Source organism: Galeopterus variegatus, unplaced genomic scaffold (genome assembly GCF_000696425.1).
Source record: "Galeopterus variegatus unplaced genomic scaffold, G_variegatus-3.0.2 Scaffold173, whole genome shotgun sequence".
NCBI classification, from domain to species: Eukaryota; Metazoa; Chordata; class Mammalia; order Dermoptera; family Cynocephalidae; genus Galeopterus; species Galeopterus variegatus.
Window position 1 is genome coordinate 90,613 of NW_007726284.1, and position 27,788 is coordinate 118,400.

The 27,788-nt window shown below is 39.4% G+C and overlaps 1 protein-coding gene across 6 annotated transcripts in view; it reads right to left on the reverse strand.

Annotated features, from left to right (window-relative positions):
• The window catches only part of NFIA (nuclear factor I/A), a 367,279-nt gene that overhangs the window by 40,123 nt on the left and 299,368 nt on the right, over positions 1-27,788 (reverse strand). For all 6 annotated transcript variants that reach the window (XM_008563311.1, XM_008563327.1, XM_008563335.1 and 3 more), the window contains 2 exons: positions 16,997-17,175; positions 14,396-14,561 (listed from right to left, as the gene is read on the reverse strand). In XM_008563311.1, the coding sequence (XP_008561533.1) occupies positions 14,396-14,561; positions 16,997-17,175 (345 nt within the window). The remainder of the gene's footprint in view (positions 1-14,395; positions 14,562-16,996; positions 17,176-27,788) is intronic.

Genomic DNA, 27,788 nt, shown 5'->3' on the forward strand with positions numbered 1-27,788 from the left:
CTGCCTGTGAATTGGCAGGTAGAATGGTGAATCCTTTACAGAAGGTTTTCAACTTACTTTGCCAGATCTACTGAAGGAATCTTTATCTATGGCAGCTATGCCCTTAAAAAATGTATTTCTTAAATAGTAAGACTTGAAAATTGAAATTACTCCTTGATGCAGAATGGATGTTATGTTAGCAGGCATGAAAACAACATTCATCTTCTTGTATATCTCCATCATAGCTTTTTGGTGACTAGGTGATCTTTTGCCTGAGTAGTAAGTCTCAACATTGGGCTCAAAATATTCAGTAAACAAAGCTGTCAGCACATTTGTCATCCAGGCATTGTTGTTCCATTTACACAGCACAGGCAGGGTAGATTTAGCATAATTCTTAAGGGCCCTAAGATTTTCAGAATGGTAAATGAGCATTGGCTTCAACTTAAAGTCACCAACTGTATTAATCCCTAACAAGAGTTGGCCTGTCCTTTGAAGCTTTGAAGCCAGGGACTGACTTCTCTTCTCTAGCTATGAAAGTCCTAGGTGGCATCTTCTTCCAATATCCGGCTGTTTCATCTATATTGAATATCTGTTGTTTAGTGTGGCCACCTTCATCACTGATCTTAGCTAGGGCTCCTGGATCACTTGCTGCAGCTTCTACATCTGCACTTCCTGCTTCACCTTGTACTTTTATGTTATGGAGATGGTTTCCTTATTTAAACTTCATGAACCATCCTCTGCTGGCTTGAAACTTTTCTTCTGCAGCTTCCTCACCTCTCTCAGCCTTCCTAGAATTAGAGAGCTAGAGCCTTGCTCTAGATTAGGCTTTGGCTTAAGGAAATGTTGGGGCTGCTTTGATCTATCCAGACCACTAAAACTTTCTCCATGTCGGCAATCAGGCTGTTTTGCTTTCTTATTCCTGTGTTCATCGGAGTAGCACTTTTAATTTCCTTCAAGAACTTTTCCTTTGTATCCACAACTTGGCTAACCATTTGGCACAAGCAGTCTAGCTTGTGGGAAAATATAGGAAAATGGTCAGGGCCCCTCAGATGTTCAGAATCTGGCCAAGCACTGATGTAAATAGGCACGTGCGCCCAGGTGTTCCTTGGTCATCCTCTAGTGTAATTGCGCATGTGCACCCAGGTGTCCTGGGTTATGGACTTAAGTATAAAGGATGAGTGGCTCTGATCCATGGTGCCTCCCACCCCCAGGATGTCATGAGGGGGGAGGGGGACTAACGTGGACTTGCGTGTGAGGGGTCTGAGGACCCAGTCTGTACAATGGGTTTGAAGGGTCTGAGCCGTAGCTCTGACAATGTAAATGGAAACTTAGTATAACTAAAATAACAAAAACATTTTGGCCTTAGTTATGATTTGCCTAACTTTACACTCATCTTTCGACATGCCTTCCTTACTAAACTTAATGATTTCTAGCTTTTGGTTTAAAGTGCAACACGTGTGACCTTTCCTTTCATTTGAACACTTAGAGGCCACTGCAGGGTTATTAGTTGGCCTAACTTCAATACTGTTGTGTCTCAGGGAATAGGGATGCCTGAGGAGAGGGAGACAGATGGGGGAACAGCTGGTTGGTGGAGCAATCAGAACACACCCAACATCTGTATATTAAGTTCACTGCCTGACATGGGTGCAGTTTGTGGTGCCTCGAAACAACCGCGATAGTAATATCAAAAGATTACCAATCACAGACCATCATCACAAATAATGGAAAAGTCTGAAATATTGTGAGAATTACCAAAATATGACACAGAGACACAGAATGAGCACCTGCTGTTGGAAAAAGTGGTGTCCACAGACACGCTCAAAGCAGAGTTGCCACCAACCTTCAATTTGTAAAAAAAGTGCAGAATTTGTGAAGTATAGAAAAGTGAAGCACCGTAAATGATGTATGCCTGTGCCTTCCAGTGATCTTTAATCTTAAATAAGATAAACAAATGGAACCTGAACATCTGAAACAACACTTTTTTTTTTTTGAGGCGGTTCAATGCAGTCAATAGAAAACGAATTTCAGAACCAGAAAATCCTGGACTGAATCCATGTGATCTCTTAACAGAAGTGTCATCTCGGCAAGCGAGGTAACCTCTCTGAGCCTCTCCATGTAGAGTCCAGCATAATGAACATTATTTACTCCAATCCTCTAAGCCCTTTCACTAAGACTTTACCCCTCTGTGAATGTCTCATAGGTCATCCTCTCCACAGAAACAGTCCCAAGAGTCGTCCCCATGGAAAGACTTTGCCAATAAGATAGAAAATCCCCAGAATTCCACTGTGCTTTATATTCAAACAATTGAAGAAAAATGCTAAAATCATCTCGTCAGGGACTACTGATTCCAAAGTCTGATTAAGGGTATTATACCCACAAAATAAATGCCTTCTAACAATTAAAAAACATTATAATACTCAAACTTCTAAAGGGTCAACGTTATGATCAGATTCATAAGCAATTTGTAAGGATGTAAATTGGCACAACTTTCCTAAAAAGTAATTTGGTAATGTGTACCAAGAGAAATGTTCACACTGTTTATATTAAGTAATTCCAATTCTAGAAATCTACCCTAAGAAAATCAATAAAGTAGGGGACAAAAATACATATCTAGGGATATACTGGAGCATATTTTATAGGTTGGGACAAAAGTTAAAGTCCTGTAGTAGGGAAACAGGTGAAAATTGTTTAAAATCACGTTTCCCAACTTTCTGTAAATAGGAAAAGGTGTAATAAATTAACCACAGTCACATTTATAGTAACCTGTAACATACTTCTTTATAGCTTTAAGAATAAAGTATGCATTACCTAAAAAGCCAGAAAAGTAAAGGTGTAAAATGCTAACCAAGCAACCAGCATACTAAATATTGTATTCGGTATGATTACAATCACACTTATACACACATAAATGCACACATAAACGTGCATTAAAAAAAGAAAAAACAAATGGGGAAAACAAAATGGTAATAGTAGTTGATTATGGGAGATTATAATTTTCTTTTTTATATTTTTCTATATCTTCCAAGTTTCCTACAGTGCCATATATGACCTTTATAGAGAAAGTCTTAAAACTTGTCTTTGTCATCTTGTCATCTGAGATAGTAAAAAAACTGAGGTTAATACAACACTTGAATGGGTTATGATGACTCAAATGAATAGAATCATCCGGTGTTCTGTTCCCTTTTGTCACTCCTCCTTTGCACTGCTCATCTCTTAATCTCTTTTTCCTATTATGGTTCCTGTGTTTTTTTTAAATCTAATTCAATATACCAGGATAATGGTGATATTCTTGAAGTAATATAGAAGTTTGCTATGGAGTGTCAGGATTTTCAAGGGAAACCTTTGTGATATCACACCTCTAAATATAGTACATATCCTGGTAGAGTAGAAAGCATTGGGCTTTGGAGTCCAACAGACCTGGGTTTGAACCTTGGCTCAGTTTCATCTTCTTTTTTTTTTTTTTCCTTTTTTACTGACCGGTAACGGGATCACAACCCTCAGTGTCGTGCCTGTACTGGGGACCGGCAACGGGATCGCAACCCTCGGTGCTGCACCCGCACCATGCTCAGCCAGTGAGCGGGAACCGGTCTCCACATGGGATCCGAACCCTCAGCGGGAGCGCCGTCGCGCTCCCAAGTGGCGCACTCTCCCGTGCGCCACCGGGCTGGCCCTCAGTTTCATCTTCTTTTTTTTTTTTTTCCTTTTTTACTGACCGGTAACGGGATCACAACCCTCAGTGGCGTGCCTGTACTGGGGACCGGCAACGGGATCGCAACCCTCGGTGCTGCACCCGCACCATGCTCAGCCAGTGAGCGGGAACCGGTCTCCACATGGGATCCGAACCCTCAGCGGGAGCGCCGTCGCGCTCCCAAGTGGCGCACTCTCCCGTGCGCCACCGGGCTGGCCCTCAGTTTCATCTTCTTTAAAAAAGATGACAATTCCAGTTTTGCAGATATAATAAAAATGCAACTAAGGTAATGAACATAAAAATATCTATCAAAATGCCTGATTTTCAATCATTCTTTTTCTTTTCCTTTTGCAAAATTAAACATTAAAAATTTGGACTGTACACAAAATTAAAATGCTCTGTAAAAAGTATTTGTAACAAATTTTGATTTAAGATAGTACATGTACATTTGTATTCAATGGGTTCCTTAAGCAGAACCTGTGACCAAATAATGACTACAGTGAATGAAAATGCTACCTTTACACTGAACTCCATGCTCTGTGAGGGGATGAGAATATTATTATTTACCAGAAAGATCACACATTTTTGCTATTACACCCAAAGTTTAGGCTCATATAGCCAAAAGCTAGATGTAAAAATATTGCCAAGGATTTTGAGGACTCCCCACCTCCCATGTGTGAGTATGTGGTTTTGGTCACTGCTGGGATTGAAGTATAAACAAGATTATTAGATTGTTGGACAAATATTTTCAAATAGTCTAGATAAATCATTATATTTGATATAAAGGAGGGATTTAAAACTCAATAATATCTTTCATACTCATTGGATAAGGCACCAAAGAACTATCCCCCAACAACCTGTACCCTTCTCTGGAGGCAACCACTGTTACTAGTTTCTACCCTCCCACATACAATCAACTATGCACCTGCACCTCCTGCTCCCATGGTAGCAGTCTACACACTTTTGCTAGCACTCTCCCTTGCTGACTTGATATAACTTAATAAAACTCACAGCATTGTCCATGAATTGATATATTCTTAAAGGGTTCCTAATGTATAACACTCATATTGATGGATATTTAGGTTATTTCCAAACTTTTATTTTAATCAACATTGCAATGAATACTTTATATAAAGCTTTGCTCTTTTGTTCAACTACATGTATGGCTTACATTTAAAATCTACATAGATTTATATTTGTATAGAATTTAAATATAAACATTTAATATTTATGTTATAAAATTTCTTATACACATTTAAACACATGTGTGTTTTATATATATACACACACACACATATAAATTGTCCTCTGAAGATGTTGAGCCAATTTAGAGACTTCTAATAGTGTAGGAGAGTTTTCCACATGCTTACCAACACTTTGTTAAGATCTTTTGATATTTGCTGATTTGACAGGTAAAAATATCATTTACGTTTTCGTCTGTATTGCTCTTATGCTACCTGAATGAAATGTCTTTCAGATGTTTTCCTTTTCTCTGTTTATAACCTTTTTTTTCTATTGTATTGTTGGTCTTTCTTTTACTGACTTTTAAACACTATATATATTAGATAATTTAGCTATTTGTTACATATGTTGCAAATATTTTTTTCTACTTTATCTTTTGTCTTTTGACTTTGTCTATGGTACTTTTTCCATGAGTAAAGTTTTTTATACTTTCAGAGTCAAATTTATCATTCCTTTTATGGATGCTGGTTTTTTGTATTTTATATATATCCTTATATATATATAAGGGACTTCCTCACTCCAATATTATAAAAAAATTTGCCCTACGTTTTCTTGTGGTATTTTAAGGCTTAACATTTTTAAGTTATATTTTGTGTTCCAGCTAAAATTTATTTTGATATAAGGGATTTTATTTTTTCCAGACTGCTACTCCGGTGTCTTAATATACTTTACTGAATAATGCTTTTCCCTCTTCTAATATGAAATATCACCATTATCATAGACTAAAATACTTATATGTATCTGGGTCTCTTTCACAATCCTCTAATTCAGAAGAATATCAAAAATTAAAGTATAATAATGGGGATAGCAGCAGGGCTGATACGGGAATTAAAAACAATGTGGAAATAGATCATAGTAAAATAAGTTCCCTGGCACTAAGTAACATGAGATACTAACTTGAGAGTAGGTAAGAATGGTAAGGGAGTCCTTTAGAATTGTTCTGTATCCTGTCTGTGGTGTTGGTTATAAGCATCTATGATGTTATAAAAACTCATAGAACTGTACACCAGAGAGGAAATTTTATTGAATGTAAATTTTAAAAATTAACAAAAAAGGAATATTCCAGGCATTAGTAATGAAAAAATGTTTTGTGAAAAGAAGCCACTCATTTTTTTCATTCTTTCTTGTAATCTACTGCTTCTTCTCTGAAAGAGGGAACATAGTCCTTATGTTCCCCCACCCCCCAAACTTCTGCTATCTTCCTTTCCCTGTTAATAAGACATACTCTCAGGATCAGAAACCAGTTCACACTAAAGTATGAGTGACTACTAACATCTTCTTTTATATTTCTCCCATAGTGTTTTCACTGCAGAAAAGATGGAAGCTTTTGGGGGCAGGGGATAATGCAAAGATACTCATGCTATGACCAAGCATATAAACTCCAGGTTCAAGGTAGCCAGGTATGAATCATGACTACCACACCTGGCTGAGTGACCTTGAGAGAGTTACCTCATGTTTCCATGCATTGTCTTTCTCCATTAATGTAACAAGATAATTTACTTCATAGGATTATTGTGAGGATGAAATGAGATAATACACATAAAAATATTTTTTAAAAAGGGCCTGATGAATTAGTAAAAGCTAAATACTTTGTGGTGGTGGTTGTTAATTTCAGGCATAAGCAGGCAGGTGTGGTTCTCCTGTAAGCAGAATTTACATCACATTGCTTTGTAACTTGTTTGGTTACAGTATGAGGTAGTAGAAAGAGCATGGGAAGACCTGTGTTTGAGTCCCTGCCAATCTTCTACAGGAGTATAATCTTGGGGAAACTAACCTCCACCTTCTAGTCTCAGTTTCCTTGTCTATAAAATCTTGACCTCATAGGAGTCTTTGGGAGATGAATGAGATAATGTATAGGTATAAAGAGCTTTGTTAACCAAGAAAGCACTCAACATATATGTTAATTATTATACTAGAAAATTTCTATCCCAGTCATAGATTATTGTTATGTTCCTGGTTAAGAGGTTCATTTTCATTCATATAATGAATATACACAAGATTCATCGGAGATATAAAAATAAATAATAAAGGTAACTTGTTATTACATGCTTCTATTTTAATAGAATTCTAGTTTGTTTGTTTGTTTTTTGTCTTTTTTCCGTGTCCGGCAACGGATTGCAACCCTCAGTGTTGCCCCCGTACCGGACCGGGGACCGGCGACGGGATTGCAAGCCTCGGCGTTGCTCCCGCGCCTCGCTCAGCCAGTGAGCGGGAGCCGGTCTGTACGTGGGATCCGAACCCTCGGACGGGAGCGCCGCCGCGCTTCCCAAGCAGCGCACTATCCAGTGCGCCACCGGGCCGGCCCCAGAATTCTAGTTTTTAAAAATCAAAAGTTCATAGCTAAGAAGGCATGGGGAAAAACGTTTATGAGTGTTTTACGTATTTTTAAATTGAGTTTCTGTGTTCCTAATTAATTTTTCAAAAAGGGAAATATGCATATTTTATCTTCCATCATAATTCAAAAGCGTTCTTTCCATTGTAATTCTAGGCTGTGATGCCAATCTTCATTTTTTTCCAGAAAAGCCCATTTTTATAGTATAATCTTGATCCAGCCTACTATATTAAAATTGGATGTTACAGTACAATTAACAAAGAGAATAATGTATTTTGAATTATCATACTACAAACAGACCCCAACATAATGAAAGATTTCTCCTATACTTAAGCTGTTGTCCTCAGGACTCTAGGAATACTCATTCATTGTACTGCATGTTTGAAAAGGAGTCCCTTCCCAATTAATGGGATGATACACGTGGAAAAGCTCAGCAAACTTCAAGGATCTGCAATAGGCAGGATATGATGTTATTCTGATTAGTCTCAGCAGTGAGGTGCTTAATAGGCATCTCCAAAAGGACTGGTTAAACCTTCCGATCTCCACCTCTCACACAGAACAGCTCCTCCTGAGGTCTTCCCGTCTCAGTTCATGGCAACTCCATCCATCCAGTTACTCAGGTCAATATTGAGGAGTCATCATTGATTTCTCTCATTTTTCCTCAACCTGTGTCTAATGTGCAAGCCAATCCTGTCAACTCTACCTTTCTAACACAGTCACATACCACATAGTGATGTTTTGGCCAACAATGGACCCCATGTATGATGGTGGTCCCATAAGTCTGTAGTGGCTACACCATGTAGCCTAGGTGTACAGTAGGCTGTCCCATCTAGGTTTGTCTAAGTACACTCTGTGATGTTTGCACAAAGACAAAATCACATTTCTCAGAATGCACCCCTGTTGTTAAATGATGCATGACTGTGTATCTGGAACCCGACTGCTTCTCCCCACCCCTTCTGCCCCCACGCTGGTGCAGTTCACTAGCGACTCCTGCCCAGTGCTGCAATAGCACACTCCATCCTGCCTGTTTTCATTTTCTCCACTGTACTTATTGGTTCCTAACTTAGTGATTTACTTATAATTTGATTATTGTTTGTCCTGTCCACTGGGATGCAAGCTCCACCAGAGCAGAGGATTTTGTCTGTTTCATTCACTTTTGTATCCTTTGTGCCTAGAATAGTGGCTGGCATGTAGAAGACACTCATTATATTTACTGAAAAAAACAGCCTCTTAACTGGTCTCCTTGCTGTAATGCTTGCCCTTGGCAATCTATTTTCAACAAAGCCTTCAGAGTGTTTCTGTTAAAATCTAGGTGGTATCATGCTGCTGCTCCCCATCTCACTCAGAGTCAATCCCAAAGTCCTTACGATGGCCTCTAAGAACCTAGATGATCTATCCTCCCAGGCCCCCAAACACATCCTCACTATCTCTCTGATCTCACCTCTTACCTTCATTCACTCACTGTTCTCACCACACTGGCCTCCGGCTAGTCCTCAAACGTGCCAAGCTGCCCTATACTGGCTGTTCCTTCTACTTGGAAACCTCTCCCCCTACAGTCTCCTGGCTCACCCCTGAACCTCCATCAGGGCTGTGCTCAAATTTCTCTTCCCAAATAGTCCTTCTCTGACCACCCTACCTACAGTTGTATCCCACCCCCATGATTCCAACCCCTCTTTGCTTCTTTTGCTTTGTAGTACCCATGTCTCACCATCTTACATCTTACCTTTTACACTTAAGATTTTATTGTCTTTCTTCCCTCTCTAGAATCAAAGCTCCATAAGGTCAGAGATTTTTATCTCTTTTACTCCCTGCTGAATCCTAGCACCTGGAAGAGTGCTTGGCACATAGCTGATGCTCAATAAATATTTATTGGATGAATGAAAGAAGTGGTATTCTCTCATTGGGTATTGAAACCCACAAAAGTAGTTCATCAGTGGGAATGGAACATACCATTGCAAATTGCTTTTACAGGTTATGCCTTCCATCTGTCATGGTTGCCTAAAGAGACCTGGCATAGTACATCAATCCTTCTCCAAACGAATCAACAGTATAAAAGTTTTCCTTGAGAGAAAGTAGATCTGCAGTCCCCACCCCCCCTTCTCTGTTTTTTAGGGCAGTGGTAAGGATTTTTCCCATTAAAATGTATTTATTTCACAGGCATTTTTTCTTTCTTTTCCCCAGATCTGCCTTATCGCTGTTTTTCTGGCCACAGCTGCAGAGTTTAGTGTTAGTGCCAGAGGCAACTGATTAGCTAAAAAATACATACTCTGCTCTAGGCTGGCATCCATTTGTATTTCATTATAAGAGGATATTTAAAATGATGCCTTGGACTTTTAACTATCTACGACACAGCATAGTACATCTGTCACACCAGGATGTCCCAACAATCTGCCTATGAGAGTGGATGGACAGTTTTGTTACTCGCATTAGCAGATAAAGGAGTTGAGGCCCAGAAAAGTTGGTAATATAGAGATACTTGGCATACTTCCCTATTTTTATTTTTAAAATCTCATTTTATTACGAGTCATCTCTAACGCCTAAATAGAAAAGGCTATCCTAGGTTATACAATTAGTGTTTTTGAAATATTCCTCAATTTTGGACATTCTGTTGTGATGTTGAACATCTGTACTTAATACCCTGTCATGGTGTTTCTTCTTGCTAAAGTTGAGTTCTGATAAACTGACAAAGATAAACAGGATCCAACCATCCTGTGGTTTTAATTTCTAAGAAAGCACATGATTTATGAAATTATAGTTTTGCCCTAAATTTTTGTCCAGATGTAATCGAATGTTGGGTCCCCCAAATGGTTTCTGAAGAAAAGTCTACAATCTCTTAAAATGTTACCCCTACTAAATAGCTTAGAAGTCACCCCCTTCAAAAACTCTTCACTTGAAGCCCCACACTGGACCAAACTCCCTCCCGCCTCTTCCACCTACAGGGTCCCCCAAATGGTTTCTGAAGAAAAGTCTACAATCTCTTAAAATGTTACCCCTACTAAATAGCTTAGAAGTCACCCCCTCCAAAAACTCTTCACTTGAAGCCCCACACTGGACCAAACTCCCTCCCGCCTCTTCCACCTACNGAGGCCCAGAAAAGTTGGTAATATAGAGATACTTGGCATACTTCCCTATTTTTATTTTTAAAATCTCATTTTATTACGAGTCATCTCTAACGCCTAAATAGAAAAGGCTATCCTAGGTTATACAATTAGTGTTTTTGAAATATTCCTCAATTTTGGACATTCTGTTGTGATGTTGAACATCTGTACTTAATACCCTGTCATGGTGTTTCTTCTTGCTAAAGTTGAGTTCTGATAAACTGACAAAGATAAACAGGATCCAACCATCCTGTGGTTTTAATTTCTAAGAAAGCACATGATTTATGAAATTATAGTTTTGCCCTAAATTTTTGTCCAGATGTAATCGAATGTTAGGTCCCCCAAATGGTTTCTGAAGAAAAGTCTACAATCTCTTAAAATGTTACCCCTACTAAATAGCTTAGAAGTCACCCCCTTCAAAAACTCTTCACTTGAAGCCCCACACTGGACCAAACTCCCTCCCGCCTCTTCCACCTACACAAGCCTTCATCCCAGGACTGTCCTATGTAAACTGCCTATTTCCTAGCTGAATCCCTCAATAAATCCCCACTCCTCAAGCAAGGATTAATTATCTCTGTGTCCCAAGAAGCTAACACAGTCCCTGGCACACGGAGGTGGTCAATATATAAAGGCGGAATAAATGAACAAAAGAAGGTGAAGTCTACTTCCCTCCTGAGGCTACTACCTTCCCTTACTCGCTTCCACACACTCTCGGCTCCTCACTTTCTACTCTCTAGATAGAGAGGTTTGGACACAGAAACTGGATGTGACTCATCCCACTCGCTTCCACACACTCTCGGCTCCTCTCTACTCCCTCACTTTCTACTCTCTAGATAGAGAGGTTTGGACACAGAAACTGGATGTGACTCATCCCACCTCTTCCTCGTAGGGAGACAGTGCTGGCAGGAAGTGCACAGCCACCCATACCTCCATGCCACCAGCTATACATGGGTGGGCAGACCCCACGTAGGGAGGCCTGCGGTGGTCTGGCTCTGCCAGCAACTGGGTAGACAGGTCAGTGGAATGTGGGTGTTCAGTATTAGGAAGCCCATTTACCCACAGTTCTAAACAAATTCTCTAATAATAAAGGTGATATTCTGTCTTCCATCTGATTTTTTCTTATATTTTATTTATCAATTGGTTCAGAAGTCAGGGCATGGGCAAGGATTTTTATCTTTTTTTGGTGGGGCCCTTAAATTCCCTCCCAATGCAAACCAGTGGACTTTAAGATTTTTCACTTGAAAGTCTTCTCTTATGCTATAAATTATAGCTCTCTCAGCCTATCACTGTCTTATTAATAAAGCAGAAAGTGGTAAGCAATATATTTCCATGAAATAACATATTACTTTGTAATTAGCACACTCTAGAAAAGCCCAGCAACAAGGGCTAAAATGAAGATAGAAAAACCTTTCTATGCAATCAATAGAATATTTTGTTTGTTTTGTCTACATCCCTAGAATCCCACGATTAAAAAGTATGGGCCTATATCACACGCTGGGCCTCTCTCTCCTCGTATTCTTCTTTCCCCCCAAACCTTTGAACCCTTTTCTAATCAACATGCAACCATATGAGTTGGATCTGTCAAGACTCCTTCTACACTTCTTCCCATAGTGTTGACTAAATGCTTGAGGATGACAGGTATTTCCTTATACAAAGCACTTGGTTCGGTCCATGGAGTGGAGTCCAGAACTATGGACCCAAAGGCCTCAACCTGAGTTAGGGGTTGAGTAGCTTCTCCATGTCCTATAGACACATTTCACTATCACCCAGGCCTGGAGCCTCTCACTAGGTAAGAGTTTTGGCAGATAATAAAATACTTCAATTTATTTGGTGGCGGTGCTTATCAGAGTTGATATCACCCAACCTTGCCAGGTGGATATTATCATCTACATGTTACAGATGAGGAAACTAATTCAAAGAAACACAACTGGTAAGATGAAAGTGGGCATTGGAGCCCCTATCCTTTGACTTTAATAGTCACAAATTACTATTGCCACTTTTCCACAGGGCCCAGCCGAGCCTCATCCTCGTTACTGGAAAGCTCACGATGAGGCATGAGACACTGACAGTGGAGGGGAGTTATCTTTACATAGAATAGGTGGTATGTTACTACAGGCTTTTAAAGGACTGTGGCAATGTCCTGTACAGACAGGGAGAAGAGGGGCAGAAAAATGGGATGCAGAGGCATGTGCATGGCTCAACAAGCATGTGGCTGCCAATCTGTAAGCCAATGTCCTCAGTGAACAGACTTAAGTCTGAGCTTGGGGACAGGTACTTCTTTGACTAGTTCAAAGGTGTTACATATATACACAATAAGCAGGATAGGACCATGCTAAGCTGAACTTCCAATATCCATAGGCCGAACCCAGCTTGCTTCCTGTGTCGTTGCCCTCAGTGAACAGACTTAAGTCTGAGCTTGGGGACAGGTACTTCTTTGACTAGTTCAAAGGTGTTACATATATACACAATAAGCAGGATAGTACCATGCTAAGCTGAACTTCCAATATCCATAGGCCGAACCCAGCTTGCTTCCTGTGTCGTTGGCCACTCAGAGTTTTCTCCTTTGTTGACAAGTGTTGAACCACCTCTTACCAAGAGAAGCAGGTCTCTCCAAAACTGCTCCTGGACCCTCAATCTTTTTGCTATAGATACAGAGTCCGTGCACAGTGCCACTCGTTTCTGCATGTATTACCAAAATGCGTAAATACTAGGTCACCCAAAACTCACTCTCAGATACATGTCTACGAGGGACTCTAGACATTTTGGATTCAGTGTTCTCAGAATCAATCCAGTAACATGGTACAGAGGTCCGTCTTTTCTCTTTGACTCTTTCCCTCTTTTTTCCAATACCATTATGATTCAAGGAAGCTGAGAGGCCCCAAATCTTCATTTACTATACTCATCTACATGACTGCCCAATCCCAATGCTTATGTCTGTAAAACACCTCTCCCCCTGCTCCCTTTCATCCAATTCTTTTTACTGCTGTTCAAGCTCCTGACCTTCACACTTCCTTCCTAGTCTGTTGTCTTATGTTCTCCTCAGTAGATTGCTTGCCCCCAGTCTCACCTCCTTTGAAGACCCCCTTGAAGGCTCTCCTTAGGGGCACTGCCACAGTTCTCATCTCTTCCTACACTTTCATCCCTCTCTAAAACTTTAGGAAAGGTGCTCATCACACCATCTGTCAAGTCTGGGCCACCCATCACCTGGGAACTCCAGCCGTCACTTGTTTTGTCATTATTCCATGCACTAATAGCCACATTTGTATGTCTGAGCTATTTCTACCCTCTCACCATCTCTAAAATATCAGGAAATACCTAGAGAAATTTTCTCTCTCTAGTTCACCAAATAATCATTCCCATCATCTAAAAAGGTTTTGAAATCCTCTTATATTCTCTGATCAAATTTCCAAGACTGATCAGAGAAGAGCCAAGCATTCTTTTCTCTTTTCATCCAGTCCTACCCTCTATCTCCTCCCCCTGCCAAGCCTAGCTATGCAATTGCTATGGCTACTAGCTCTGATCTTCTGCCAGGTTTTTACTCTTGGCAAATGTTCAATGTACACACCTTTAAATTGATACTTTGATCTAAACTTTTTTTTTCCTATTTGACGTATGAAGTATATAACTTTTATGTCTCCTCTAGAGCATTTCTCTTGGACTACAAGTTCCTGGAAGGCAGGAATATACAGAAGAATGAGGAACATTTTGCTAATAAGAATTCATGCAAGTAGACAATGTTTGATGATCATGGGGATAGCATTCAAAGCCACTAAAACACAAAATTTAATAGTTCATATCTTGATTTTAGTCCTGGCCATGTAGTTACACCACCTTATCCACCCAAACACCTAGTCATTTTCACATCTAGCGTACTGATAGTACCTGAGAGTGGTGTTCACTATGATTCTGGCCTTGGCTCTGCAAACTTATGCTAAAACCATCACTGGGGACCTGTGCCTATGGCTAGAGCCTGTACGGTGAGAGACAAAGCATAGGTGTGAATTCAAGTGCATAGAGCTTTATCAGTGACCGGCGCCTTGTCTCAGCTATACTTACTTGGTGAGGTGGGGGAAGCTGCACCTCCTTCTGTTGATGTGGTCGGAGGCTTTGTGTCTGGCACCGGCAGAGGCACAGGCCTGGCCATCGGTGGTGGCGGCGGCGGTGGCAACATTGGGGTGGGAAGGAATGGGTTGTGCACCTTGCCTTGGCTGCTCCCATTGGGCTGCGAGGGTGGGAAGAAAACAAAACACAAACACGGAGGGAAAAAAAAAAAAAGAAACAGACATCAACCATTAGCTGCATCTGAAAAGAAAAGATTCATTAGGCACCTGTTATGTAAATTACTAAGCATTCTAGCTGCTTGAATTCTTCTGTAAGTCCATATGGATGAAGAATTGTTGGGTTCTGTTCTTAAGGCATCCCACAATAGCACACTGAGGCACATATGCTCAATGCATCTTAAACCTATCTCTTGAACTAACTACATTGTTTTTCTTTGCATCTGGTTCCATAAAATGACCTACCAATGATCACTCTGGATTTGTCCACTAAGCAACCAACTTTTGCTTGGACTGTTTCAGTTCTGTATTAATTGCTACCTTCATCATCATTTGCAAGTTTATTAAACATTTATTTAATTTCTAAGTGTTGTAAAGACTGTGATATCATCCTACTATTTCTATTTACATAGACATAATAAAGTTTCCTAAATGTGCATTTGAGATAAAAAATATTTTATTTTCACTCTTCAGAGTTGATATTATATAACATTTAATAAATGTGTTAAGTGAACATAAAAAAATTTCTTTCACATATTGTATAACATCAGGCATAGAAACTTTAGAATTCAGCTGTCAGAATTCTGCTAGGGAAAAATATCACTTCTAATTTTGATTTAAATTATATAAGCATATGCCATAAGAGTCATATTTATTTGGCTGCCTGATGTTAAAACAACCAAATAACAGCTCTTCAACAACAACAAAAAAGTTTCCCTCTGAAGAGAGCAATAAAATCCATTTTTATTTTCAAGCTTTTCAAAATAGTTCCATGAAGAGACCTGCTTTAAGCCCTATAAAATTCTGATCAAAATGCAAAACTGGGCATTTGACAGTTTTACAGGATAATGTCAGACTTCTTGAAAAGTTAGAAATTCAGAAGTCCATGCTTGATGCTGGTGATCAGCTCAGTTTTTTCACTGTTTCCCAAGTAGTCTTTTTGACTGGATTTCCAGGCTTCAGTGACACCATTCAACCAACAATAACAGCTCATATTTAGGCTCTAGGCCCAAATCAAAATTCAGTTGAAGGAGACCCTGCTGTCCCAGGCTTTAAAGTTTAAGCTTAATAATTCTGCAGAGGCAGTCTCATTCCCCTATCAACAACATTCGCTTATATATTTAGCACTGTTCCTCAAAGACTATCTTGTTCCTGCTGTCCCAGGCTTTAAAGTTTAAGCTTAATAATTCTGCAGAGGCAGTTTCATTCCCCTATCAACAACATTCGCTTATATATTTAGCACTGTTCCTCAAAGACTATCTTGTCTGACAATCAGAATGCTGTGCTTTCTTGCCAGCAAACTTGCTTGTGTGTTATTTCTGAGTGGGCTGAAAGTCCATAAGTGAATGCTTCAGAATAAGCCAAGCAAATGAATACACAAGCAAAAAGAAAAAAGGCACCATATTGATTTGTTGTCTAGACAGAAATGTATCTGCTAACACATCACCAGACATTAGTCAAAGCTGCCTATTCTGGCTCAGATATGCAGAATCAGGTATTTCTGCAAGTGAAGAAAATCAGTGATAGGACAGTGTGACATAATATCCTAAATTAGGCAATAATAATTATGGCTAATCTGTGGCTTCATGCACAATTATTAGGAGAAAAGAAAAACCAAAGTTGGCTTTATGTTGGTCATTATTTATTATTATTATCCTTGGCTTTGAGATATAGCTACCCATTGTAAACACTGAGTTCTATATTTGAAACAAAATTTGTGATTTTTAAAAATAATTTTTACATTTAGAATGTTATATCAAATTGTAATTATTTGGTTTATTTGAGGGGAAAAACATTCACTTAAGTCACTGAATACTGTTTAGCTTTATACAAAGATAACTAGGAAAGATAACTACTTGCAGAAATAACAAACCATAATAAACTGTACTTTTAGCATCTTAAGTTCAAGTACTGGTCAACTTGATCTAAAGTGTTAGAAGACTATATTTTTAAAAAATATCAACTTAGTTGATCTGAAACATCTGTCTCTCTCATTCCCCTACCTCTCTCTACCACTTCAAATCATTATTTAAAATTATTTGCTCTTTCTATTTTGTTAACTGTATGAGCCCTAGGGTTAGAACGCGTGAGGTGGAATTATCAGCCCACAGAATTTAGAAGGTTATATAGTTCACCCTTGAGATGATTTATATCCATAAACTTGACAGTTGCAAACTTAACACAAATACTGTTTTTAAACCCTGGCCAATCACTCTTAGAGCAAGTTAACTTTCCCACAATCTAGAATAAATATGACATTTGCCTGTAGTCATTCAGCACAACATTAGAGCACAATGTCACATGGTCATAAGGTCTCCCCTTGTTATTTTTACATTCTGCTAACATTTCTAAAGTAATTGAAAAAAAGAGGTTTCCTTACATTGAGGAACCCCACCTGTCCAGCCTGCTGACCAGCATCAGGGCAGACAAGTTGGACAAACTCTTTCAGCGTCTCCTGAGGGTGATAGCGGATGGCTGGGTGTGAGAAGTAAGGCCCAGGCTGCTGGATAATGGGTGATGTTGGGAAATGAAGAGTCGATGGTGTTGCATGCGGACTTGCTGCAGGAAAGAAAACATCAGAGTTATGAAGAGAAAGCCTTGCATGGCCACAGCTGAACCTGATTCAACTTCCTATTTTATTTTTTTTCTCCTGGCCCAATTCATAGTATTGCTCATGTGACTGAATGTAACACTGGATAGGTCTGACAGACTTTCTTCCTTAAGGCTCTAAGACAAACATGGAGGTTAGGTTAGGGTAGAGTTTCAAGCTGTCTTTCTATTTTCAGTGGACATGAGTTATAAAGGCATTAATAATCCTTGGTGAAGCTGAAGATTATTCATTACCTTAAGAGCCTTTTTAATGAAGCAAGCAATAAAAAATGTATTTGGTAGATTAGACCTGATTTAACTGACATTACATATGACAAAGTCTAGTTTGCACATATGGATCCCTTTTCATGCTGAGCTATCCATAGACAATAATTCATTGTTAAAGCTCTTATACCCCTTTCAAGGAAATTTCTAGGGACTAATTTAGGATGAAATTTTTTTGAAGTATGTAGTAAATGATCACTTAATGAACCCATGCAATTTGGATGCCTCACTTTACACGGAAGGTTTATGTCGCCTTTAGATGCCATTTCAAAGCCAAACTCAGAAATGCATAAATGTTGGAGGAGGGGAACTCAGCCTGAGCAGGCAGTGACTCCTGTTAAAATGTTGGCCATCTGCCCATAAAAACTGGTGAAAGACTCAGGCAACTACTACTCCCTTACATTTGAATCTTGATAAATTTCATTTATACAAGAAGAAGATTATGTTAGATTAAAAACTTATGTGAGGTGCTTAATAATTTTTTAGGAGAACTTTTGCCCTTGAAATGGAAGGATGATTGATAAAACTGGCTGGGGGATAAAAGCAGCACGTTGTAAGTTGAAGACAGTCAAACCAAGTCAATTCTCAACAAGGGCCTGAGAAACCTCTCCCAAATTAAAGGAGATAAAAGTATTTATTTTTCCTTTACTTTTTGCTCCTTTAAACTCACGGAGCCCCTGCAAAGAGAAAACACAGGAATGCCCATATTTTTGGAGAATATGACGTTTCTAACACCAAGAATGACTCATAATACTGAAGAGAAACTCAAGTAAGTTTTTTTGCTCCTTTACACTCACGGAGCCCCTGCAAAGAGAAAACACAGGAATGCCCATATTTTTTGAGAATATGACGTTTCTAACACCAAGAATGACTCATAATACTGAAGAGAAACTCAAGTAAGTCAGGCTACCCTTCCTGTCACTGTCCCACTGGCTTGGCTAAGGGCTGTATAGAAGAATGCTCGCTCAGCATGGGTTCTGTGTTCACTACTGGGACCTCCTTATGACTGGGGCTCTTTCTGACTAATGATTGAAATGCCTAGGACTGCATGATTCAGAGTGGCATCTATAGTTTTTAAAGAGCAGAAATGGGGGTTTGGAGAAGAAGCAACAGTCCAGTCCATGTCTTGCAGAAGACCTGATAAAACGCTTTCTTTCATGCAACCTTTAATCTATCCAATAAATATTCAAAGACTACTATGGGCTCAAGAGACAAAGTTGAGCCAAAACAGATAAAGTTTTGCCCTTGATCATACAATTGAGGACATCTTGATGATAACCTAGTCCAACTAGAATTTTCATCACCTTCCTTTATCAAATTTACTCTTCTCTCAGCCTTCCTCATCTTAGTAAATAGCTTTCCATCTGCTTAATTGTTCACTGTCATATCCCCAAACCAAGTCTGGTACTCAATAAATAAATGTAGAATAAAACTTGCCAGAAACAAAACCTGGCAAAACCTCTCCACCTAGCAAAGAACCACAGAGCTTGTAGAAAAATTGGTGAAACTTAATTCATACAACGAGTGATAAACCTTGGAATCCATTATTGTCTCTGAGCTGAAACCCACAAGCTAAAAAGTTAAATGAATCTGGTCATCTCTTAATCTGGAAATTCTGCTATTGGCTTTAAAGAACCAAAGGAATTTTTTTCATCTAATATGGTATAGTTGTCCTTGCTGGTAGCAAGAATATTTGACCCAGTAACTTGCATTTGACCAAGTAGTTTCTAGTTAAGGATGGAATGTGGTATTTTCCAAACTAGGATGTTAGTACTGAGCCTAACAAAATGATACACTCAACTTTTGCAGCATGTCAAACACAAAGGTGGCAACTCCTCTGTCAAGAGCCCCTGGGAGGCTGACCTTGATGATAAAGTGGCACTGCCTTCAGAGGCTCAGGGGAAAGTGATGAGTGATTGTTAGATTATAAAATCATGATGGCCAACAGAGAATGCTGCCCATGAAAAAAATGCACTTGAGCAAGATCAGGCAGATAAAAGTTAAAGAAACTTGATAGAAAAAATAGTTCAGCAGGACCACAGAATCTCCCCATTAATTATTAATGAACATCCTTGCCCTCATTTTGTTGTGATTGTTAAATATCAAAAAGAAAATCATTAGTAACTTAAATTCAGAACTTAGTTTCTTTATTATATTTTATTGAAAACAATTTATTCACCTTTTCCTTTTGGCATGGAGTTTATTTTAAAACAAACCTAAGTGCATACGGTACTATACAGAATTAATTCTATGATGACTGATTTATAAGGATCAATTAATTCTTAATTAATACCAGGAAATCATTTAGCCTGTAGTTTCAAAGTAGATCTGCAGAGTCTGCATTTTAAAGGGTCATCCTTTACAACCCCTACTTTTTCATGCTAAGGACTTTCTCTGGTTCAGTCATCAGTTCACCGTGGAGCTGGATACAAATCATTCAAGATCCTGAACTTTAATTTCCTCAAACAGAAAATAATTATGTTACAGACATCACAAAGATCTGTTAATTATTATTAAACATATGCTGTTTTTCTGCATAACCCGCTATTCCTTTTCTAATGGACAATGAGACCCACTGAAGCTCAGAGTTAAGATTTCATCCACACCTAACTTTGTTTTTCTTCTTTCATATTTCTTGTTTTCTCTCTTTACCTTGGATTTGATGTTTTTAGCGTACCTAAGTTTTTATCTAAGTTGTCTCAAATCATTTTAGAAAGAGTCACTGATGTTAAATCAATCAAACAGTAAAATTCATTAAATGTACTTTGAGATGGCCAGATCAGGCCCCATAGTAGAGAAACTACCATTATGAATTTGGCGTGATGCTAATAGAGTGCACAAAGAATGGTATGACTCCAAATTTTTGATGAAGAAAAACATCTCTTATGAATGTGTGTGTGTGAGTAGTTGACACAATAAAAAATTATAGTACATTATGTAAATGCATATTTAGATCCTTTAAAATGTGCATTATTTACTTGAGAGTCAATAAAGGCTTTTCTCAAGTGGTTACAGTTTATTGCAGTGCATCCATCTGTATCCATGTTGATGTTAATACAATTTCGTGTATTAAAAGACACTACAAAATTGGCTGCTTCTGTGGTCTAATACTCTAGTACCCTAGGCCAGGAGCAGCAGAGTGTCAGAAACACTTCATTCTGGATGGATCTCACTACCAGTTTAAACTTTAACGAGTGCCCACACTTGTTTAAAACAACTGCTTGGGCTTTTCACACAGAATACAAATAAGATGGGAAGGAAGGAAATTTGATCAGGTTTCTTTGGCTGCAATGGCACTGCCTATGCGTTCTGAACAAAGTAGCCACAAGTAAAGAAAGAGAGAACCAGAATGTCCCAAAGGGTGCAGAGCTCGGTTATTTATTACAAAATGATCATATTACTGAGTTCTTAAAAAAAAAGAAAGCAGGTCAGGCAGGTTGGTTTACCTGTTCATGCCCCCTCTTCCCCCCGACTAAAGGGTGCAGAGCTCGGTTATTTATTACAAAATGATCATATTACTGAGTTCTTAAAAAAAAGAAAGCAGGTCAGGCAGGTTGGTTTACCTGTTCATGCCCCCTCTTCCCCCCGACCAGTTCTTAAAAATACTCTCTTGGTTTTAGTTTGAAAGAGAAAAATTTAAAAATTCAACACAATTGAACATATATTTTTAACTTACAAATGCTTTCTCCTTTGAAAGCAGAATTGATTAAGACTGCAGAAGGAAAAGGTCAAGGTCATTAGTGTATTAATGTGTATGTTGAGAGATTTACATAATCCACCGAGTGATTTCATCTGAGAGTCTACTATGGGGAGGAGGTCTTGTAGACACCTATGTTAGCCGAGTGCTCCCACTGGGAGCACAAACTACTTAGAACATCTAAGAGCAAGTCATAGAAAAGAAGACGGTACCAGAAAAGTGTGGCCAGACAGGCTCAGAACCTCAGATTTTTATGCTTTTACATCTTAGGAAGGAAAAAGAGGTAAAAGGAAGTTAATTTCTTCCTACCATTTCCAGTGGTTTTCTCAAGCTCAACCTCCAAGAATTCAAATAACTCTCCCACATTTTTCCTCAAACCAAAATTTCATGGGCTGAAATACATTCCGGTATATAACCCTGACATTGCCTTAATTGCTTTATCCCTTGTCCGTGAACTGTTGCAGATTCTCACAGACTGGACAGGGACTTGGATTCTTTTCATATTAGCTTTTGCTTTCTGGCACCAGCCTTTAAATCCTAGTCTCTCTTCTATGGGACGCTCTAAAGAAAAGCTGTCAAGAGAGCAACACAAACAATAAAATCAAATCCTCCTTCAGGTGCAATGTGCTCTTAAGACCGCGTTACACACAGGCATCTTCCCTCACGAGAACCAACGACCACTCCCAAGCCCTGGCATCTGCAAAACTTCACACTCTTACTGTTAATCAATACTAAGTCTGTGGCAACAGGTGAGACTCCAAACTGTTTCTCTTTGTTAGCACCATTACAAGAAAAAGCTACTCATCTGTCTTCAGCAGTAAGATGTTCTTTAGACAAAAACAACCATCTCCACAGAGTAAAGGGTGGCACTAAGAACTCCTGACTACTCCTATTTAGAAGTGAAGATTTTTAAAGCAAAGCTCCAAAAGGAGATGAAAATGGAAGAAAAAAATCACACTTAAAATAAAAGGAAGCCTTCCACAAGGGCAAATGGAACTTGAATTGTTTGGGTTGTCAACTACTGCGTACTTTGTGTCTTCAGAAATTCAAAACCACACTGTATAACACCATGATAGCTTACCTAAAGCCGAGAAAGCTATCTTAATGGTCCATGGTTATAATTTATAAATCATGCATAAATCAGGCCTGCCATTTATGAAAGCTGAGAAGTTTGGAGTTATGGGGCTTATCTGAACAGAGACACAAGGAAAGAGGAATTAGCAATGGTTTTCAAACCTTTTGGAGATGGAGACTTTTCTAAAAACAAGGCAAGCCAAGGTTTTCCAAAACATTTAGCATATATCTTTAACATCACTGAGAAGCATGTGAAAAGACCTGTATATTTCAATTGAGAGAAATATATGATATTGTAAGGTTGCTTGTAAAACACCAGTATTTTTATATTATTGCTACTAGATGAAGTAACTTTTTGTTACAGTAGGTTTCCAAGATGGTTGATATATTCTATGCCACTTGAATTAAAGGGATCTTCTCACTGGAGATCAAATTCCAGTGTCTTCTGGAAAAACAGGACCCCTCCCCCCCACCACCACCAAAAAAAAAGAGAAACCAAGGTCTTTAAGTTTTTAATCTACATTAATTTTAGCTACTTAAAGACCTTTGTTGCTCAAAGGCTCTGGCTTATAGATTAGAACAGGGGTTGGCAAACATTTTCTGTAAAGGATGATAGTAAACAGTTTAGACTTTGCAGTCTGTACGGGTAAGTTGCAATTATTTGATCTGCAGCTATGCGCAGAAGCAGTCATAGACGTTACGTAAACAAATGAGTGTGCTGTGCTCCCAAACAACTTTATTTTCAAAAACAGGAAGAGGGCTGGATTTGACCCGCAGGCCAGAGTTTGCCAGCTGTTGGTGTAGACCCACATAATTCCTGTTCACTCTCCAAACACCTGCCACACTCTGTGAGTCAGGCCCCCGACAAGCACTACTCCTTCCTCTCTTCTCTACCAAATCGTGTTGTGTCACCAACCAGTCTTCCTGCTGAAGCCTCAGCTTTCTGAAGCATTCCAAAGCAATCTGATTGCCTTCCACACCTCCACTGACTCTCCAGCTCAGCCCTTAGATTGTCCCTCTTCGCCAGTATTTAACATGCCTTGGTCTGTGCTAGTTGGCCACATCCATGTGTGTGTATCACTCCAAGTTAAACACATGGGTCAGAAAAGTAGTGTGGTACAATACAAGAACCATGGGCTTTGGAGTTAGATACGGGTTTAAATTCTAGCTCTACCACTTACCAGCTATGCTACAAATTTCTGAGCTTCTCTTTTGATGATTCAGTTTTGCCAACTGTAAAATGGGGCTAATAATACTTCACAGATTTGTTGAGAAGATTAAACGAGACAATGTATATAAGGCACATAGCATAGCTTTTGACCACACAGTTAAGTGATCAATAACTAGCTTCTTTTACTGGCATTACTATTATAGGTAAGGATGGGGATGAGCAATGAATAAATTGGAATTTGCTCCTGTGTGCTAGAATCGGTTCTGATTATAGAATACACAGGGGAAAGGAGAGGTGGAGTAAGGTACCTGTTGTCTGCCTTTCTCTTGGACAAATGAGTACATAAATATTGACAAAAGAGTATGTATTATTAGTATGAATACGACATGAGTGTTTTGAAAACAATGCCACAAACAATAAAATGCAAAACCAACTGCAGTAGTGATGACCTTGATCTAATAGTCATAGATACCAAAGATACAATGACCTGTAAAGGTTCTTTGCTGACCAAATATACTTTGAATCCCTACCCTCTGTTTAAATCTTAGACTATGAAAATTAACCTCCAAGTTTAGAACTATGGGGCTATCTCCCTTTAGAGACCATTTTTCACTCATACCTATAATCCTTAAGTATCCCTTTTGAGTGTCCATACTGACATTCCTCCTCACCATGCAGACCCTTGACCCAGGCAAACTTCTGACCCAACCAGATTCTAAGCAAGGCTTCCCCATGGCCTCCCAAGACACAGATACAATGGACATCTCCAAAGTTTCCCTTGAAAGGCCCACCATGTTAGTTACTGGGAGTTTGCTTATCAGAGATCTAACACATGTTGAATACTAAAAAGGTTTTTCAGAAGATCTGGGGCCATTTTTAGGAAAATTTCCTGATTTGATAAAGGGACCTGGGTTTTAGTTTAGCTTCTGCCACTACCTGGCCTATCATAAATATGGATAACTTTTCTCTCCCCTGGTTCTCTCATCTCAAAATAAGGAGTGTGAACTAAATGCTTGCTGAAGCTCACCTAGCTTTAAATTCTTGTGGATGTATAGAATCTAGTCTCTGGGATTACATTTAAAAATAACTCAGTACAATTTATGCATTGTAATGAAGTTAAAATGCAAAAAATCTGAAACAGAGGAGCATATACCTTTTAAACAAAATTAGATTTTAAATGTTTCTGGGATATTAAATTATAGGGTATGTCTGCACTCAGTCTTTAAGATACCTTGGGTGTGGAAAGGCTGTAATATTTAAAGTATGCTAGTTCAAGCTCTGTGAGATAGAGCCCCAGCCTTTGTCCTGACAAGACCTCTTTGAATCGTCTGCACTCAGTCTTTAAGATACCTTGGGTGTGGAAAGGCTGTAATATTTAAAGTGTGCTAGTTCAAGCTCTGTGAGATAGAGCCCCAGCCTTTGTCCTGACAAGACCTCTTTGAATCGACCATATTCACACACTAATTGCCTAAGCTGCCATGATGTCCAATATGAAGTGTGTTCAAACACCATGCAACAGCTGTGATTATTGGAAATACGAAGAGTGATGGTTTAACAGGCAAAGCTGACAAGAATCCAGTTCTCTGAGAACTTGACCTTCTACATAACACTATGAGACAAGACATAAAGAATGAAAAACAAATAAAAACAATTATTTGAGACAAAACCAACCACCATAGATTAGATGATTACAAAGGTTAACAGAAATAGGCAGGGAATCCTCTAGCAACCTGTTGGAAGTGCACTGGAATTACAAACTGCAATCCTGTGAAAAAGAACTTCAAAAATAAGATCTATGCAGATGCTATCGTAGCCTCTTGGAGAATGACCAAGTGCTGGGATCTATGCTGTTTGCAAGTCTTTCCACACATTTTTGAAAAAAGGCAAAAAACAAGCAAATAAACACACAAAATATTACAAAAAACATAAAGCCATGGGTTGATATGCAGTATTTCCCTACACCAAGTTATGCTTACACTGAAGTTTAAGCCCCTATTTCTGAGTGATACGATAATTAAAGCACGGACTACTTTCAAGGTATCCTCCTGAATTCAAAGTATCTTTCTGAATTCACGCCATAGGATTTCAGGATTTATTCCTACTGTTGGTAGATTTCACACAAGAGGAGGAAGCATGAGAAGCATCAGTCCAGTGTTTGGAGTCAGGGGACAAGTTTTTATTCCAGCTTATGCATCAACTAGCTCTGTGCCAGACTCCTTTGCTCCTTAGTTTTCTCTACTGCAAAAGGGAAATGATGTTTTGTGTGGTTTTTAGAGCTTGACTATTCTGGGCTTAAAATCATTCACTTCCTCTGTTAATCTGGGCAAAAGTACTTAACATTTCTGAGCCTGCATTTCCTTATCTGTGAATTGGGTACAATAGCACCAAATTAAAACATTTTTCTGAGGATTAGAATTAATGTATATAGGTGCCTAGTACAAAGTAGGCTCATTCATCCCACAAATGTGTTGAGAACCTATATGAGCCAAACAGTGTGCTAGACTATGGGTTATTTCTTATTCCTAAAATTGGTTTTTGAATAAATTAAGATATATGAAAAGTAATAGGGACCATACAATGCAATGAAGCGACGCCAGATAATTGGGAATCAAGAGTTGGACTGTTTTCAAGTTATCCTAACGGACCACGGCATGGACTAACAGTTATTTTCTAAGGCCCAGATTTTACTTGTGCTCTTCAAGTGCTAACTGCAGGAACAAGTCACAGCTACTGAATAAATAAGCTGAGCCCATTGCCCAGCGCTCGGGGCAGCTTTGCTGTTATCACCTGCAGTGGATAGCTGTAATTTTTGCCTGCCCAGCAGTCCTTCACCCCATCTTCTGGAAACAAGGCTCTAATGCTTCTTTGGGGAACTCTCCTTCCCTCAGCCTCAGCTGATGTGGTTAGGGTGGGTTTAACTCTGCCCCGGATCTTTGGGTGGCATGTAACCCAGGCTATACCAGTGAGACACCCCATTATCTTTTAGCCTGCAGTGGATAGCTGTAATTTTTGCCTGCCCAGCAGTCCTTCACCCCATCTTCTGGAAACAAGGCTCTAGTGCTTCTTTGGGGAACTCTCCTTCCCTCAGCCTCAGCTGATGTGGTTAGGGTGGGTTTAACTCTGCCCCCGGATCTTTGGGTGGCATGTAACCCAGGCTATACCAGTGAGACACCCCATTATCTTTTAAACATAAGGATTGTTGTAAAAGTGAGCATCACCCAAACCAGGCCAACAAGAGCCACAGGCATCCAGGAGTAAGGCCTTTGCTGGGTCTATTGTGAAAAAGCTCTCTTTCTCCCTTGGGATTGTTAAATTGGTGGGAATTAAGCCTGGAGCTGCTCACACCATCTGTGCCACAATCTGACAAGATTTAGCCTAAGAATGAAGCTCACATAGAGTATAGCAGAGCTGAGAGAGAAAGGGGGATGGGGGAGAGTGAGAGGGGGAAAGAGATTTCTGAATGCATCATCTGAGTGCCTGGATACATCTCTACCTGAAGCCTTTTTCAGTTACACAAACCAATCCATTACTGTCTTTGTGGGGAGTGGAGGGTGGTTAAGCAATTTGGTTGGGTTTATTTTTCTTGTAAGAATCTTTCACTTGAAAAGGTCCTCATTAACATACCTCCTGGTCATTACCTAGCATGCAATAATTCACAACTCTTATTATGGTATTCAGCAATTGGGCGACTCAAGAAGATCTAGAGATAACCCTCAGGGATGCCAACAGAAGGGACCCACACATCCTGGCAAGAATAAATTCAAATCTCCACAAATACTTCAAATACCTGTGCTATACGAGTATTATCACTCAGTCTTCTTCAGTTTCCCCTCTCATTAATTTCATCAGAGGAGTAATTATTTAATGTCCGTCTGTTCTGCTCAATTTTAAGGGCAGGACTGGCTTGTCTAGCTTTGTTCTTTAGGGCCTAGCACAGCACTTGGTAGATCACGGACTCTCAAATTTGCTGAACTGACTCTTACAAACGACAGACTCTTATAAGCAACAAAGCTTATCCCCTTTAGCAAGAGCCATGCCGAGTGAGGGCATGTCAAGCAAAGCCTCCACCCCACTAAAGGGCTACCCACCATGAGAGAGGGGCCACCGGCTCCACTGGGGAGAGTCTCCTGTTCTTGCCACCACGCAAGAGCGATGGGATGGGGTAATGGCTTGCTCCGTTCCCTGAGACCACATCTCCTCTTCTAGGTATATGTGGCTCCTCCCTGAGAGGAAAAACATACTCTCCTTCTAGACCAACAAAAGCAGGCAGAGAGAGAACTGGTGATGGGGAGTGAGGAATGAACGATGTGAGAAGCATATCAAGAGAATCACATGCAAAGAAAGCAAATAACAATA